The sequence below is a fragment of the Corvus cornix genome, chromosome 10 (genome assembly GCF_000738735.6).
Source record: "Corvus cornix cornix isolate S_Up_H32 chromosome 10, ASM73873v5, whole genome shotgun sequence".
Taxonomy (NCBI): Eukaryota; Metazoa; Chordata; class Aves; order Passeriformes; family Corvidae; genus Corvus; species Corvus cornix.
Window position 1 is genome coordinate 13,074,755 of NC_046340.1, and position 17,216 is coordinate 13,091,970.

General features: G+C 39.2%; 1 protein-coding gene across 2 annotated transcripts in view; it reads left to right on the forward strand.

Annotated features, from left to right (window-relative positions):
- Positions 1 to 17,216, forward strand: part of IQGAP1 (IQ motif containing GTPase activating protein 1) — a 55,768-nt gene that overhangs the window by 28,172 nt on the left and 10,380 nt on the right. For both annotated transcript variants that reach the window (XM_010390872.4, XM_039557498.1), the window contains exons 15-30: positions 2,190 to 2,353; positions 5,022 to 5,112; positions 6,043 to 6,204; positions 6,568 to 6,710; positions 7,059 to 7,229; positions 8,331 to 8,414; positions 8,513 to 8,584; positions 8,677 to 8,746; positions 9,441 to 9,649; positions 10,667 to 10,822; positions 11,037 to 11,200; positions 11,974 to 12,198; positions 13,440 to 13,580; positions 13,671 to 13,755; positions 15,938 to 16,170; positions 16,931 to 17,063. In XM_010390872.4, the coding sequence (XP_010389174.1) occupies positions 2,190 to 2,353; positions 5,022 to 5,112; positions 6,043 to 6,204; positions 6,568 to 6,710; positions 7,059 to 7,229; positions 8,331 to 8,414; positions 8,513 to 8,584; positions 8,677 to 8,746; positions 9,441 to 9,649; positions 10,667 to 10,822; positions 11,037 to 11,200; positions 11,974 to 12,198; positions 13,440 to 13,580; positions 13,671 to 13,755; positions 15,938 to 16,170; positions 16,931 to 17,063 (2,303 nt within the window). The remainder of the gene's footprint in view (positions 1 to 2,189; positions 2,354 to 5,021; positions 5,113 to 6,042; positions 6,205 to 6,567; positions 6,711 to 7,058; positions 7,230 to 8,330; positions 8,415 to 8,512; positions 8,585 to 8,676; positions 8,747 to 9,440; positions 9,650 to 10,666; positions 10,823 to 11,036; positions 11,201 to 11,973; positions 12,199 to 13,439; positions 13,581 to 13,670; positions 13,756 to 15,937; positions 16,171 to 16,930; positions 17,064 to 17,216) is intronic.

Below are 17,216 nucleotides of genomic sequence, written 5' to 3' on the forward strand. Positions count from 1 at the left end.
ATACAGTGCCAGGTTCAATGGCACTGGAGCAGCCTGGTCTGTTGTGTTCTTGGTCTAGTGGAAGGTGTTCCTTGCCTGTGGCAGAGGGGCTTGGAACTGGGTGAACTTTAATGTCCCTTCCAACCCAAACCACTCTAGGCAGCAAGTGTGAGTACTGAAAATTAAATACTGACGAAGGAAAAAAATTACTGATGCAAGCTGAAAATTGTGAATGAGTATTAACCTAATTTCTATGCTTCTACTCCTGCATGTTTTTCCTTTCTATTTCTTAGTAGTATTTATGTTAACTATCTTTTCGCAGTGGTAAAAGACTGGGCCTGAGTGTAATTATGAAAACTTCATCAAAACAGAAAATTGGAATAATTCTTCTTGTGCTAAGACAGTATTAGTTGACTTAAAATCCAGAGTGGAGATAGAGGAATCCTTGAAAATAGTACAATTAAACAAACTTATTCTTCAGTAGACCCTTGGACCATTCTGTTTCAGATGGTTTAATTTTCTTTTTTTTTTCTCTCATTTTCATTAAGGGTTCTTAATTTTTGTTTATGACCAATACTGAAAACCTCCTGTGTTTGACACCAACTTTCAAGGCACCTTTGTAATATTTATAATTTTGTAATATTTAATATCTCAGCAAGGCTCAAAGCCTTGCATTATAAGTGGGAGAGATTTGTCACAAGTGTGGAGGTGATGCTAAAATTTATGTGGTACGCAGAGACAAGCAGGTCTTCTGCCACTCCTTGTTTGTGTAGTTGGTGTGTTGTGTTTCACCTTGAAAAGCTTATACTGGAGAGAGGGTTAACTGTTAAATTAAAATCTCTCTCTCTTGGTTAACTTGTTTTCTGCACCTGCAAATAGACACTGTGTTTCCTGTTTGGGTCACATGAGTAGATTTGTTTAAACCACACAAACAAGGCACAGTTGGGGTGTGCACACCCGCACTAGTTTCTTAGTATCTTTTCTGTGTAAGAGGTCACAGTGGAATTCTAAAAGTGTGTGTAGTCACAACATCCTGTTTCTTTTAATGCTCCATATCATGTAAGAAAAGGTGCAGAAAATCCTGTAATGAGAAAAATTGTTCTCCTGGGGAATTTCTTAATTCTTTGGTCTGCTTTCTATATGCCCTTATGCAAAGATATGTTTTATCTTCTCTCTATGAATAAGTTAAATTAGTCAGAGAAGGTCCTCAAGCTATATGGCTATATATATATATTTTTTTCCTGTGCCATTTCCTAAGTTATCATATCTGATTTTTGATAAAAATCATGCCATCATTTCAGTGATGCAGTTCTTGCAATGTCCTCAACATATATTTTTCCCTGATCTCTACTCCATCCAAATACAATCTCTTCCCCAAGATGTTCTATTTTTCGTATGAACTTCTGTTTTTGTGAGTCTTGCATTAAAGAGTCACAATATTTGAATACAATAACCAATGTTGGAGATCCCCACATTGAGCTCCTTTCTTTTATCTAAAAGGCTTTTCTGTTCTGCACTGGTCAAACCATGATTGGATCCTTCTTTAAGCAGGGAATTGAATCAAATGGACTCTGGGGTTCATCTCAACCTGAGTTATTTTGTCATTTTCAGGAGATGGTTGCTATAGATGGGACATGCATGATGTAGACTGTATTTAGCTAACTGTAAGGTTTGTATTTTGCTGAATGGTAAATTTTACTGAACTTGAATAGCATCCACTTCTCTGATGATACAGCTGATACTACATGTCCTTAATGAAACAGTTTCCTAAAATATGGAGATACTGTATTTTTAAATGGTGTTCCATGCAAGTCTTCCGTTTCATGTGAAGATTTCTTTCTGGAGAACCAGAACCTTGGAATATTGTGAACTCTGGCCATTTGGGCTTAGAAAATTCTCTTCTAGAAGCTCTGAGCTGGGTGTCTGAGGATGCAGTTTTGTCCCTGCATGTGGTCTCCCTGAGTGATTTTTTTTTTTTTTTTAAACTTTTTTTTTCATTGCAATGCTCAGGAATTATCACTGCTTTAGGGTGGAGAAATAGTCTTGGTTTCCTTACTAGTAAATAATGTTTTCTGTTAAAAATATTACGGTTCTCAGCTGTTACTTGATTTAGGAAGGGCTAACTGCACTTTTCTTCTGAAGCGATGCTTGCGATTATTGTTGACCAAAAATGGAACTTTGTCTTTCTACCCCTTTGCGTTCCTCCCTAGGGATTTTGGCAATTGGTCTTATTAATGAAGCTCTGGATGAAGGGGACACCAAGAAGACTCTTCAAGCCTTACAGACTCCTGCAGCAAAATTGGAGGGTGTAACCCCAAAGGTAGCACAGCATTACCAGGATACACTACTTCGAGCCAAGAGAGAGAAAGCACAGGTGAGTGCAGTTAAATGCACCTCTTGGAAGACCTTTGCATTAGTGTTATTGGATTCTTGCTGGTCTTGAAAGTCAGGAATCAAAATTGGCAGTGGAGAGGTGGGCATACCTTCAACTGATCTTAACCAGTCAGTTTGGATCTTTCTGTACTAGAGAGAGAGATTTCAGCTAACAGCGTGAGTATTCATGAACTCTTGAGATGGGTGTAAGGATATTAAGTGCATGTGGTGACTTACTACAGCTACTCTCTGGTCCCAAGTGAAATACGTATCTTTTTTGTGGAAAAGTAATATGCATCATCTGTTTTTGCAAGGAGACCATATTTATTCCAGGAGTACTGAACTTCTGAATGCAAGTTTTCTGCAATCTTAAGTATTTTTTTCTAATGCTGTTTGTTAAATGTCGTTATAGGCATAGTTATATATGGCAAAAAGAAAGTTTCTGAAAGTGGAAAAAATCTGTAAAGTGATAAATTAGAAAAAAGATGTGAAGCAACATACATGCTACCAGCAAAATATATGCTGTTGTTCACCTGGTGACACTTCCATAGCTTATGACTTTTTTGAGCAGAAGTTGTCATTAGCCAAGGACTTCGACGTACTTGTACGTAGTTGCAGCTTTCACTAACTGAAAGGTGAAGAGAGAAAGAGCAAGGTGGAAGAAAGGATGATGAGTGCACGTGTGTGTACGCAATTCATTTTGGGGTAGTATGGATAGGACACTGGTTGGTTTTTTTTTTCCCCTCATATATTTACAGAGAAGTAGCAGATGTCTGCTTTCAGTGACTTAAGAGTGTTTTGTTTTCTTTTTTCTGCTGTGGAGCTCATTACTCTAATAGCAATGCACAATTTTGTATAGTGGCTATGGTCTAGATTGTGTTGAACCCTTTGTTTTTTGACTAAAGGTCAATTGGGATGATTACAATAGCTGAAAACTGTATGCATTTCTGATTAAAATCATTAAGCAGCTTTCCCAAGGGCCTTGACAGGGTTAATGTTCCTCAGGATCCATTTTGTGCTGAAACATTTCCTCCCGCTGAGTCAGAATGAAACAATGAAATCTTTTTATCCTGTGCTTAAACTTGTGCCAGACTGTGCTGGTAACTTCTCAGTTGGTATGAAATTACCTTATTTAGGCATAAGTAATGGGCTTCTCCCAGCAGCATGGGAGTAATTCTGGAAATAGAAAGATCATATTATTAAGTAAAAATGTGGGGAAAATAAGCACAATCTGAAGTCAGCTGTAATGTACTAGTGATTTCTGTGCCTTAGGGCTAAGAGGGATTGTAGTTCACCTAGACTAAGGTGAAGACGTTGTTCAGTTGCTTACTTGAATGGGGAGTGCTGTATCATGCGTGTTTCTGGTGTGATGATGTGAGACAGAAAAAGCCAGTAGACTGTAGTGTGTTGCACTGTGTGTACCTTGCAGAAAGCCTTGCAGCAGTAAAACTGTAGAAAAGCACGAGATGGTTTTGGTAGTCTTCGGTTTGACTTTTGTGGGTAGATAGTGCAGTGCAGTTACAGTGATTATTCTCCTCCACATTCTGGACAGGAATTTTGCTGTTGCTGGTACTTTTGTGGGACTGTCTGGCTTTCAGATGAAATCTGCCTGTGAAGGTCATGTTAAGCTCTTGAATGAAGTATCATTTAGCCAGTCAGTTTCAGATCTGCCAAAACAGCGGGAAAAATATGGAAAGCATATAAGGAAATGTTCATTTTAAGTCTGGCCTTAAAGCTCTTGAATGTTGCAAATAGTAGTTCTTTTGTGCAGTGTGATGATTATTCTATTCCATAACTAAATGTTTCCTGTGTTCTGTTTGCATGAGGAGAGTTTTCAGAGGGATGGCAGTTGCATCATAGTATTTATTTCGGTAGTTACCTACAGGAAGCACCAGTGGGTGGGGAGAAGCTTATGCCTGGCAACTGCTGGGTCATTGTTCTTTATGTATATTTTGGGATTTGCAAAACACTTGTCTCTTTCCTCCTCTCAAATTTCTGCATGCTCATTTGGGTGGATTTCCCAGCCAAAATACAGGATACTATGTGATCACTGCTCCTTGACAAGCAATCTGTTAAAATAAAGACTTAAAACATGGCTTTAACTGCTGTGTGTGTGCACCCATTCACAATGCATACAGTGCTTTTTGCTTTGCTAATTTGTACGGGTTTTGCAAAGTTTTGTGGGCATGGAAATGAGCAGCCTGATGCGACATCAATTACCCAAAGTTTTATTAGTTTCTGCACACAGATGTGTATTATCAGCTCTGTGTAGTCACCTTCTGTTGAAGGACTAACTTCCTGGGAAGTCATATCCTCTTAGCTAGTGTGGCTTTAGGACTAACTGGTACTGCATCCCTGGCCTTGTGTTCTCTCTGCTTATTAGAGTGATTCCCACTGACAGAATTTCTTCCTTGTTCTGTTTTCTGAAAAGATTTTTTGACTGGAAGAAAGTATTGAGTTTGGTAATGCTATAGTAGTTCTGCCAGTCACAAATACACATGACATCCTTGTGCTGGAGTCAGCTAGGAAGACTGGAATACTTCTTATTCACTCTGATATGGAAAATTACTATATTCTCTATTTCTGAATATAGGCTATTGAACTTTGTAAAAATAGTAGTGATACTTTTCTCCTGATATTGTACATTTTTCTTGTTGTATTCTCTTCAGGACACACAGGATGAAACGGCTGTACTTTGGCTAGATGAAATTCAGGATGGGATTCATAAGGCTAACAAGGACACAGAGGAGTCCCAGAGATGTAAGTATTATCACACAGTATTGCAGTTAATCCCCACTACCAGCCAAATACCAGTTATTTAAGGAAAAGTTGGGAGCTAGAAATGTCATGTAAATGTGGCAAAGGAAACCAAATGAACCTACAGGTGTGTTTTTTTGAGGAGTGAATGTCAGATTCTTCAAATACTAAATTTCTTTTATTGTGGGGGAATACACATTTTTTTCCAGTTTTGCATTTGACCATTAGACCATGTTACATCATTGGACAAATCTCTGACAAATTGTTTGTCATTTGCAACTAATTGTGTGTGACTGTGGGTGGTTAGTTAAAAGTGAGAATGTTCACATGCACGATTGAAGTGGTGTTTTCTGGTGAGCATTACCTTTTATTTGCATGACGTACTGTTGTCTTGGTTCTCTTAGGTATTACCAGACAAACACTTGCATGTTTTTCAGATACACAGATACACATCAATGATACTCACCTTTGATCCTTAACGCAGTTTGCAGGTGGACCCATAGTTGCATCCCAGTCTTTATAACAATGTCTGCAGAAACAACTAATTACTACTCTAGTTGTTGAAAAGACCTCTTTTGAGTTGTGGCTGGCTCTGCCAGAAGAATCTGTGTTAACTGAAACAGATGTCAGAGGAGAGCTGTAACTTTGTGTGTTGAAAAGTTCTGGTGGTAAATCAGCACCAATCTGGGACTTCAGGCACACAAATTACATGCTGTCAGGTGCAGTTCTACACATGGTTGGACACTCTGTACTGAGGAAGCCTCTATATTGCAAGTTGTCTGGTTGTTTTTTTTATTTTTATTTCATGTTTGTGTATCTTACATACACCCCAGCTGAAAGGGTGTGTTCATGTTGCCTTGCTCTGTCTGCTGTTCTGTGCTTGCTGTGAGTTACTGAGCCCCTGCACTAACCTGCTTCCTCGTGTTATCCAAGTCTCCTTAGGAATTCTGGCCATTAATGAAGCAGTAGATCGTGGTGATGTTAGCCAGACCTTGAGTGCCTTGCGTTCACCTGATGTTGGGCTATATGGAGTCACTCCAGAATGTGCTGAGACGTACCAGCAAGAACTGTCAGAAGTCAAGAAAAGGGCAGCAGGTACACCTTAAGTAGCTAACTGTTTAAGTGAAATAAATGCAAGATTATTGTACGTGGAATTGGAACCAGAGGTAAAAAAAGCCCCTGGGAAGAAATCTTGTGTTGTAGGTGGCACCTTTGGATTTTTTGTGAAATAAGGAGGTTTTTTTCAAAAAAAGTGTGTGAATAGTGTAATGTTCTCCACTTGTAGAATGTATTGTGTTTAGGTAGTTCTCATATGAGGTCATTAGGGAGTCAGAAACATTCCTTTCCTTGCTTGGAGGAAGAAAAGTCTGTAAAGTAGATTTGCTGCTTGTAACATCAACATGAAAGGTAAAACACTTGTCAGATTTTCAGACTTCTAACTGTGGTTTCTGCTCTTAGGGGGCAATGGCAGTGAATGGGTGAAACACTGGGTGAGAGGAGGCTATCATTATTATCATAACCTGCGGACCAAAGAGGGAGGATGGGATGAACCAGCAGAATTTGTGCAAAATGACACACAGCTGTCACGGGAGGAGATACAGGTAGAGTAGATAACACATGCTCTTTCTCTGAAAAGTTGATGTCCCTATCATTCCCACCCTTAATGCAGCTCTAAGATAGAATACTTCAGTGCCATAGTCATGTTAACAAGCTTAGTAACTCATTTGATTTGCTAGGCATCATCAGATTGTGTGTGTCACAACTCCCTGTCCTATTTCAGAAAAATTTATCCTGTCCCTAGAAGAGTACAGGACCATGATGTCACTGTTTTTTGAAAGACAGCTTTGGCATTTCTTGTAAGCACAATGTGGAAAGCTGATGTAACATCCTTTTTCTTGTACTTCCATTTTCTTTTTCTGGCTCCTCTTCCTGTCATAACATGAATTCAGAGCACCATATCCGGAGTCACAGCGGCCTACAACCGAGAACAGCTGTGGCTTGCAAATGAGAACCTGATTATGAAACTTCAGGCTTGCTGTCGAGGGTATCTTGTTCGCCAGGAGTTCAACTCAAGAATGAATTTTTTGAAGAAGCAAGTCCCAGCAATCACTTGCATTCAGGTAGTGATACCCTTTAATTCTATTTGAAAGTTGTCCTCTGCAGTTGTTTTCTGTACACAAGCTTATTGACAGTTTTTGTTCAATTCAAGTAGCTACAGCACACAGTTGTCTTTGCCTCATATTGTAAATTATTTACAAATATTTCCTTCTCCCAGTGAGTTTTGGTATATTATTTGCTTTTAGGTGTCATGTATAATCAATCCAATAATCACACAGAATTGGAGAGAGAAAAACTTACTTGAGGAAGCTTTACCAATTTTTTTTTTTACACATTTCAGTGTTTTGGGGATAGGGTAATATCAAGTGTGTTGTATGTGTTGATGGTGATAATACCATGAGATGCATTGTTGCTGTGATTGGTCATGAGTTCAAGAAAACAACATGTTTTTCAGTATTCTTAAGTAAAATTCTTCCCTTCAAATTTGTCCAGGGATTTGGAGGATTGAGGACCTGAAAGAGATGGTAGAATAATTCAGCATGAAATTGGGTGCATTTACAGGACAGCAACAAAAAAATTCTTTCTGTGGTGTTGTAACTGAAATGCGTGCAAATGAAATAGTTGCTTTGTACCCTATCACCATTTTATTATTTCAACAGTATGTCTGTTTCTGCCTAAGTAGCACATACTCTGCATGTGTATTTAACAAAACCTCCACACCCACTCCCAGCTCATTAAAATAACACTCCCTCCCTTTAAGTGTAGTCCAGCCCCTTGCCTGACTTCTCTTCCCAAGTGTCAATGACAGTGAGTCTGCTCTGAAGGCTTAAAATGTTACATCATTGTTCTCACCAGCAGCAGCAGCTACCACATGATCCTCATGTAGAACAGTTTCTGTCAACTTGACTCTTTTGCTATATCCTTGACCCCTAACTGTGCTTCAGAAGGCCCAGGCTCTTCATGGGGTAATTTCGAGTCTCTCATGATTACAGTTGGAAAACAGTTAATGCTTCACACAGTGTTCCTCTTGGACAAGCATGTCTCCTTCATGTTTCATTTAGCCAAAAGGGCAGTTGAAAGCTGAGGAACACAAAGAAGCTCAGATTTGTAATTACTTCTGTTTAATTAGAAAAGTAAAGTGAGTGTGCTTATTTTGTTTTCAGTCTCAATGGCGTGGCTACAAGCAAAGGAAGGCATATCAAATCCGTTTGGATTACTTACGTGCGCAAAAGGACCAAGTAGTAAAGGTAGTGAAGCTTCCCTGCTGACCTTTTTGGTAAACCTTTGAGGTAGTGAACTTCGTAGGTAAGGTTTCTATCTGAATGTTTTGGTTACCCTTCAATAGATTCAATCGATGACCAGGATGTATCAAGCCAGAAGACGTTACAGAGATCGTCTGCAGTATTTCAGAAACCACGTAAGAGGCTATCTTGTTAAATGTATTCTGTTCCTGACTTTGGTATTCTTTCCAGAATGATGTCAAGTGCTTTTTTGTTTTTTAAATCCTAGATAAATGATGTTGTAAAAATTCAAGCCTTTATCCGAGCAAACAAAGCACGAGAAGACTACAAAACCCTCAGTAAGTATTGCCAAGAGGATAAAACTGATGGGCCTCGAATCTCTGTTTGTGAGGGATCATAGATTCATAGAAGAGATTCCCCTACTCTCCCTGCCTGTCTCCATAGGAGAGATGCTCCAGTCTCCTGATCATCTTTGTAGCCCTTCTCTGAACTTGCTCCTGCAGTTCCACATCCTTCTTATTATGTTGGGGCCCCAGAGCTAAACACAGTACTCCAGGTGGGGTCTCATGAGAGTGGAGTAGAGGAGAAGAATCACCTGTCTTGACCTCCCGACCACACTGCTTTTGATGCAGCCCAGGATGCAGTTGGCTTTCTGTGCTGCAAGTGTACATTGCTGGGTCATGTCAGGGGGATGATGTTGATAGGGCAGTGCAGGGAGTAGGTGGTTCTTGAGGCTGAAGGAGAACTTGATTCTAGCTGTCTTTTTTTTTTTTTTTTTTTCCTGCTGAAAAATAGAACTATAGCTTTGCAGTTAGCTTTGACGGTGTGGACTACCCTATGCTAATACTGACTTCGTTCTTGATTTACTTCTCTTACAGTTTTCTCAAAACAGGAAAATCAAAATGTCAGAAGCTGTTTAGACATGATGGTACTAATATAACTCTGGGTGCTCCTTGTTTAAACATAGATAAGGCATATATTTACTTCTGTCTGCCATCTCCTGGTGTTGTCTATTTTCTTGCCTATTTTTAGTTAATGCTGAAAACCCACCTATGGCTGTGGTTCGGAAATTTGTCCACTTGCTCGATCAGAGTGACCAAGATTTTCAGGAGGAGCTTGAGCTAATGAAACTGCGTGAAGAAGTTGTAACCTTGATCCGATCCAATCAGCAACTGGAAAATGACCTCAATCTCATGGACATCAAAATTGGTTTGCTAGTGAAAAACAAAATTACATTGCAGGTAAGCAATATGTCATTGGGAGACCAGCTACACATTGAATTGAGCCCAATGGTAGTTAGCATGGAGAGCTCCTGACCTCAGATGTCATTTGCTCAGGCCCAGTGGAAAACATTTCCCCAGACTTACAGTTTTTACTCCCAATATGTTCTTAGTCCTTTCCACTAATTTAGTATGTATCCCTAGAGAGAAAACTGTAGGAGGAGAAGAAGCAAGTCCCAAAGCTAAAAAAGGCAATGAGACTATCTTGATCTAACGAATGCAACAGGTTTTGTATTTAAAGACTTTGAGAACTCTTTTTTTGTTGCTCCTTTGTGGTTAAACAAGTCACATGCCTCAAGCTTGGAGCAAGGGGATGATTTTGGAGGCAGGAGACATGCTTGTGCCGCTTGGATGCTTGTTGGTTAAAGGAAGCCCCCCCAATCTAAGCTTGGCTGGTGTGATTAATTTCACAAAAAAAAAAAAAGGTTTCTTGCTGATACAGCATTGTCTTTTCTTCAAGCTGAAGTACTGGTCAGATTTTCATGTGGTCCTGGATTCATTACATTAGGATTCTCTGAGTGCAAAATCTCAGTTGGTGTAGTGAAATTTATCTTCGAAGGAAGCTGTAGTGGTTGGGCTGATGCTTGCAGTGAAAAGTGCCATTGCTGTCAGAGTATGTGGAGGTAGTGCGCTAGCTGAATATGGAACAGTATTTTTAAGTTGTAAGCCCAGTTTAAAAAAGGAAAACATTTCCAAGCATCTTCAGAATGTGACCAGCTCTGATAGTAATTGCTGCCAAGAGTGACTAACCCTTCTGGGATTTCAGACAAATTCACAAAGTCAGGAACAAAGCAGAACATGTACTTCAGTTGGAGAAACTGCTGCCATACCAAATAATGCTTCACTTTAATAGCCCCAGGCATTCCTTGACCCTGCGTTTCCGCATCCAAGAGAAGTGGCTCTCAGATGCGACTGTTTTCCAGTATTGCCTGTTAGAAATTGCTGAGAGTGAAATCTATACCTATTCTTTCTTTCCAGGATGTTGTTTCTCATAGCAAAAAACTTACCAAGAAGAATAAGGAGCAGCTCTCTGACATGATGATGCTGAACAAACAAAGGGGAGGTTTGAAAGCACTGAGCAAAGAAAAGAGAGAAAAGCTGGAAGCCTATCAGCATTTGTTCTACCTACTTCAGGTAAGCAACTTCTTACACTGCTCGGTAACCTTTTGTCATAGAAGCTTATATGTCTTAGCACAGTCTTTGCTTATGCAGTGTAGTTGTCATACAAGCAATAAGGTTGGAAAAGACCTTTAAGATCAAGTCCAACCAGCAACTGTTTTGAGCCACCTTAGTTTTTAGCGACATCAGCAGGGACATGCACACTAAGTAATTTTTCTTGTTGTTGTAGACTAACCCAACCTACTTGGCCAAGCTGATTTTTCAGATGCCTCAAAACAAATCCACAAAATTCATGGATTCTGTCATCTTCACGCTGTATAACTATGCATCCAATCAAAGAGAGGAATACCTGTTGTTGCGACTTTTCCAAACAGCACTGCAGGAAGAGATCAAGTATGTGGTAGCATAAGGCACATTCTTGCTGTCGAATCAGTTTTGGCAGTTCCTGAAATTGAGGCCATTTTCATGTTAAGTCTAGTGCATATATGCAGATAATGCTAATCTGTCCCTTCGTTGTCCTCTTCCCATTTCATATCTGTTAATGTAGTCTATAAAAGAAGAATCAAGTATGTCCATTGAAGATGAGGGCTTTTCACTTCAATCAAGATTTCACTGCTCAACATGGCAGCTACTTTTACATGATGCAAAGTCATGCTAAAATTCAGTCTAATCTCAATTCTCCAGTGTCTGATTATAAATATGTCCAACAAACTGCAAATTCAGGCTTTACAAGCCAGGAACAGAGCTAAATCTAAGCTCTCTGGATTTCCAAAAAGCTAATGAGGAGTCTGAAATCTCTGTTGTTTGGCATTTCTTTTTCTTGTCAGTGGTAGAAACTCTGGCTGTCCTCAGACATGTTTTGTTGGATTGGTTAGGCCTTAGGAGCTCAGTGTTACATGACTTCAGTTCTTTACAATGCAGAGTGGCACAATTTGCTGTGAGAAAGAATATTCAGTGAAGTTTTTGAGGAACTACCCTTAAGCATTTTTGGGAATGCTTTTTAGGCATGAAGATGGTATATGGCCTGAAACAAATAACTTCTAAAAAATATTTTCTTCACACCCCCCTCCCCCCCAAAGTCATGCTTGCAACAGTAGTCCAGGGAAGTGTAGGCAGTGAAAGAGTTATGCATACCTCAAATTTCATACAGATTCTTTCTTCTTCAGATCAAAAGTAGACCAGATACATGAAATTGTGACTGGGAATCCTACTGTTATTAAAATGGTGGTAAGTTTCAATCGTGGTGCCCGTGGTCAGAATGCCCTGAGGCAGATCCTTGCACCAGTTGTGAAGGAAATCATTGATGACAAGTCACTTAATATCAAAACTGATCCTGTGGATATTTACAAGTCTTGGGTTAACCAGATGGAATCTCAAACGGGAGAGGCCAGGTATGGGACCTGTTAATACTGTATTTTCCTAAACATTGCTTAGCTGCTTTGCATTGCTCAGTTAATCATTCAGAAAACCATCCTTGGCTCCACTGCATGCATCTGTCCAAGTGATCGTCTCGTCAAGACAGCTTTCACCTGAGAGTTCTAAAGTTCATACTCTGGTGATGGTGCTGAGAGTATTAAACAGGAATGTCATTAGGTGATGGAAGAAATGCTCTTTGTTGTTTTCTTATGTTAACTTGATAGTTAGCTATGAGACACCCTCTAACCTAAAAGAATGCATTGTAGGAAAAAGTATTTGGGAATCACTTCCATGTCAGTCCATGTTCATGTCATACATAGCCTGTGCAAACAGGTACTATTTGCAAGCACACAAAGCTGCTCTTGCTGGTAGAAAGCATCGCATTGCAGTTTTCTTGGTCCTAACATCTTTCTAATTAGTATTAGCCACTGTTAACAATTGTATTGAGCTATGTGATTTTGCGTCATTCTGGTTTCTTTGTCTTCAGAGGTTGTGATTTGCTAGAACTTGAAGATTCTATTGTGTTATTGGGGTTTTTTTAACATACTTTTAAAAAAAAAGCAAAAGCCATATGGATGAATGAGTTCCTCCATATTTAGAGCAATCTGCAGTCATACACCTTAGCACACTTCATGCAAAATTCTGGACATTAAAAATGCAAGCGAAGATGTGTGTTTAGATTCTTCTCTGTACGTAAGATTTAGGATATGCCTTTATGAATTACCAGCTTCATCTGTGTTCACTGGAATATTGTGCCATAGTTTCAGCTGATTGAAAAAAGATACCTATTCATTTGGCACTGTTTCCCACCAGCAGCATGTTTTTTGGTTTTATGGACGCTGCTCTAGCTTCTGCTTGTATCCAAGTTTTCATCATCTTAATACCCAAATGCATAGCTTTCTTTTTCACCAATTTGCAGTCTGAAGTACCACTATATGTTATGGATGGTGCTTTTTTTTGCCTAGTGTGTATGCTGTAAAAAAAATTAGGTTTTGAGTTAGCTGGGTCTTTCTTGCAGTGGCCATTGCAAGGGAAAGTAAAGGAAGTAAAAGCAAAAGAATTTCAGCTCTGATGGTGCCAAACAGGTTAATTAAAGGCAATGCATAGCTTTTGGCAGTGAAGTGAATATAAACTTGTTTCTGTGTCAGGCTATACATTCTTGAAATGTACTAGCTTGAGTAATATTCTCCTTTATATGTTTGACTTTTTCAAATAGCAAACTGCCATATGATGTTACGCCTGAGCAAGCCCTAAGTCATGAAGAGGTGAGGACGCGCCTGGATGCCTCAATCAGAAACATGAGGACAGTGACAGACAAGTTCCTGTCTGCCATTATTAGCTCAGTGGACAAAATCCCGTGAGTCTGATGCACCAGTGTTATCCCTGAGAAGTTGCTGGTGTCTTCATGCTTGCAGCAGTCTTATTTGACCTTTTCTTTCTCTCAAAGTTACGGAATGCGTTTCATTGCCAAGGTCCTAAAAGACTCCCTGCATGAGAAGTTTCCTGATGCTGGCGAGGATGAGCTTCTGAAGGTGAGGATCTGTACACCTTTGTGAATAATTGTCAGCCAAATTGGCTGTGGCAAGCACATCTCATCCTTCTCTCGTTAGGTGTATGTGTGGCGAGGAGCGCATGTAAACCTATTTATTTACCTCTACAGATAGAAAATATTTCACATCAGGCTACTGATGTTAGCTTCATACGCATCACTTGAGATGTAATGTGTTGTTTAGAAGGAGGTACCCTGTTGCTTCTGTTTTGCTTTTAGTATCGTGGGCATTTGGTCCTTCAGGTTTCTTGACTTGGGGTTACTGTTGCTCCTAGAAAGTAAACCTCTGGTTAACTAGTATGATCACAGCCCAGTGCTCCTTTCTTAAAGAAACAACTTAAAATGTCTGTATGCAAAATTCCTAATGCCCCATCTGGAACCCACTAGGATATTTTGACAGCAATATGTAGAGTAACTTCCCATGATGCCTAGTCAGTTTTGAATTTTGCGTTTCAGTTGGTTTGTAGATCTAAAAGGATCCTAATATTAGCTGCTCTTAGATGAGTACAGTGTTGGGGTTTTCATTGAAATTTCTTTGGTTTCATGGCTTTTGGTAAATTGCGAATTTATGCCCATGAATGCTTTAGTTTTTAATACAACATAGTTTGGTTATTAGAATACTTGACAACGTCTCTTTAAGCTTTTCTGCCTCTACTTCATTACAAAATAATTACCAATCTGAATGCTGTTTTCTTCTCTCTTCTAGTTCTGTGCTTTCCCATTCTGAGACATCGATTCTTTCTATGCAGGTGAATTAATTTCTTCCATCTGTAAATTTAGGTGGAAAACTGCAGTTTTTGTTAATCCTCATGGAAACAATGTAACTATCCACATGAAAGTCAAAACTGCAGTTGCATGCAATAACTACTTGTAGATTTTTATTTTTTTTTAGCAGCTGAAGATACCCATATAATATACTGTTCTTCTTGCCCCACAAGTTCAAAAGTTATTAATTCAGTTTCCTTCATGGTTGTTTTATTCTTTTTACTGGTAGTAAACAGTTTGACTCTTAACAGTCAACAGACTGTTAACATCCCATGGCATAATTTGCAAGAGTACAGCAGAGGCTTGCATAAAACACTTGCCAAAACATGACCTCACTGAAAGCAGTTGTTAATTTCTGGGACTGCTTAGCAATGGCTAGGTTTTTTCTCTGTGTTTTCAACTGTTTGTTCAGACCCCAGTCTCTTCCATGCATTTAAGTCACATGGCAAGCAGGTGAAGCCAAGATTCAGTGACCTGGCCTTCTGCAAATGAGCATGTGGTGAGAGAGCTTTTGCTTTAAATCAGCAGGGTGGGTTAATACCTTTTCATTGCTAGAATTACTTTTGGCAAAATATCCAATACAGGATAGAAGAATACTGTGAGCATATGGATAATGTGATAATCTCTACTTGTAGTTCTTTGAAATATATATTGCTGCTCACATTTGACTAGGTAAATTGGATTTTTGAAGCATCAAATGCCATTCGTCTTCTGTACTTCTGATTTTCTTTCTTCTGGATTAAATGGTTTCTCAGCCTCACTACCTAGGGGTCTGTGCCCAAATATGTTGCTGGCCCACAGAAGAATTACTCTGGAAGAGAAAAGGGCTTTGGACAAGGAATGGAAAGTAATTTCCTCAGTTTAACTTCTTGGTGTGCCATTCTTCCTCCCTGTTTTTGCTTTGTCAGAGATGGCAGCCAATGCTGCATACTTCTTTAAAAATTGGCTCTTGTTCTATATTGAAACTTCATTATCAGATTCCTCTATACTGTGGTCATTCTGCCCTCTGTTAGGCTAACTCAATTACATTTAATTCTCCTGACAGACTGTCTCATGCTCATATCAGTAGTTCATTAGTAACTTGTAGTATCTCCTCTCCATACATTTTGTAAGTTGGATTTCTAAACCTTTATGCATAGGAATATCTGCTGCTGTGTTGTCCTGTGACTGGTAGTGCTCAGGCTTTCCTCTGTGTTGACCGCCTATTGCATCTTTATGATTTTTGCTTTTTTTTTTTTTTTTACACTTTTTGGGATGGTATGTGCTTCTATACAGCAGAACCTTTGTCTTGGAAAGAGGCTTACAAGAAAATAATTTATCAAAACACAGAGTAGTTTCAATAAAATTCAGTTGGGTCCTGTACTGTTGTTTATTGATGCATTTCTTCTCTACTTTCCCAGATTGTTGGCAACTTGCTCTATTATCGCTACATGAATCCAGCCATTGTCGCACCAGATGCCTTTGACATCATCGACCTTTCAGCTGGAGGTCAGCTGACGACAGATCAGCGCAGAAACCTCGGTTCCATTGCAAAGATGTTACAGCATGCTGCATCCAATAAGATGTTCATGGGAGACAATGCTCATCTAAGCATCATTAATGAATACCTATTGCAGTCATACCAGAAATTCAGGTAGAAGACCGTAGCTAATTAAGCTGGGAAGTTTGGCGGAGGGTAACATTGCAAGTAAAAAGGGAAAATAATAAATTCTGAATACAGAAAATTCTCTCTCTGTCAAATATGCAATCTGTTAAAAATAGATTTCGCTCCAGACTGCCACAAGCATCACTGACAATGGCAGATAAAATGTATACCTGGAATTTATGAACAATACATTGAATGTTAATGAGATTGCAAAGCCAAGAGTTTTGAGTGTCCAGAATAAAGGTTGCTTTTGCACTTACTTATTACGGTACTTTGGACATGGACAACCAGAATGGACATACATTCTTCTGTCCTGTGTGAACCCTGGTTCCACATGAAAATCTAGTGATGATCAGGAATAAAGCAGGTTGGCATTTAGCTATTCATGTAGTTGAAGTAAGCTTTTGTTCAAGAATTGTCATCTTGCATCTCCTGTGTTTTGGAAAAAAGGTAACCAGGGGTTGGAAAAGGATGATAATGCAGTGGGGTCAGGAGAATGAGGTCACTGAAGCTAGGTCTTGTCAATTCTGAAAATGAGCGAATGTCAGCACGGCCAGTATCAATGATTGAATTTAGTAGGTTGCTTCTGATGTGTTAAAATAAAGCTGACAAACTGTAGTGTGCCATAATGTACCATAGTTTAAAGAGGAGAGACTATGCTTGAGATTGTCATGGGGAGGTAATACTCTTGATATATCACATGACTCTCAGAGTCATACTGACTGTTCTCTCCTTCTTTGTTCTGAAGACGTTTTTTTCAGGCTGCCTGTGAGGTTCCTGAATTGCAGGATAAATTTAATATTGATGAATATTCTGACTTGGTGACTCTCACTAAACCAGTAATTTATATTTCTATTGGTGAAATCATCAACACACACACTGTAAGTATACACTAGTCATAGTTGCTCCTTATAAGCAGTGTTTGCAAAGAAAATGCTGCTTCTGTCTGAAACACTAAGGTGCTGAATCCAAGGCTGAAAGTTGTCATGATTGTAGTTTGTGAGAGCTTGTTGATTTATAGAATCAAGTAATTT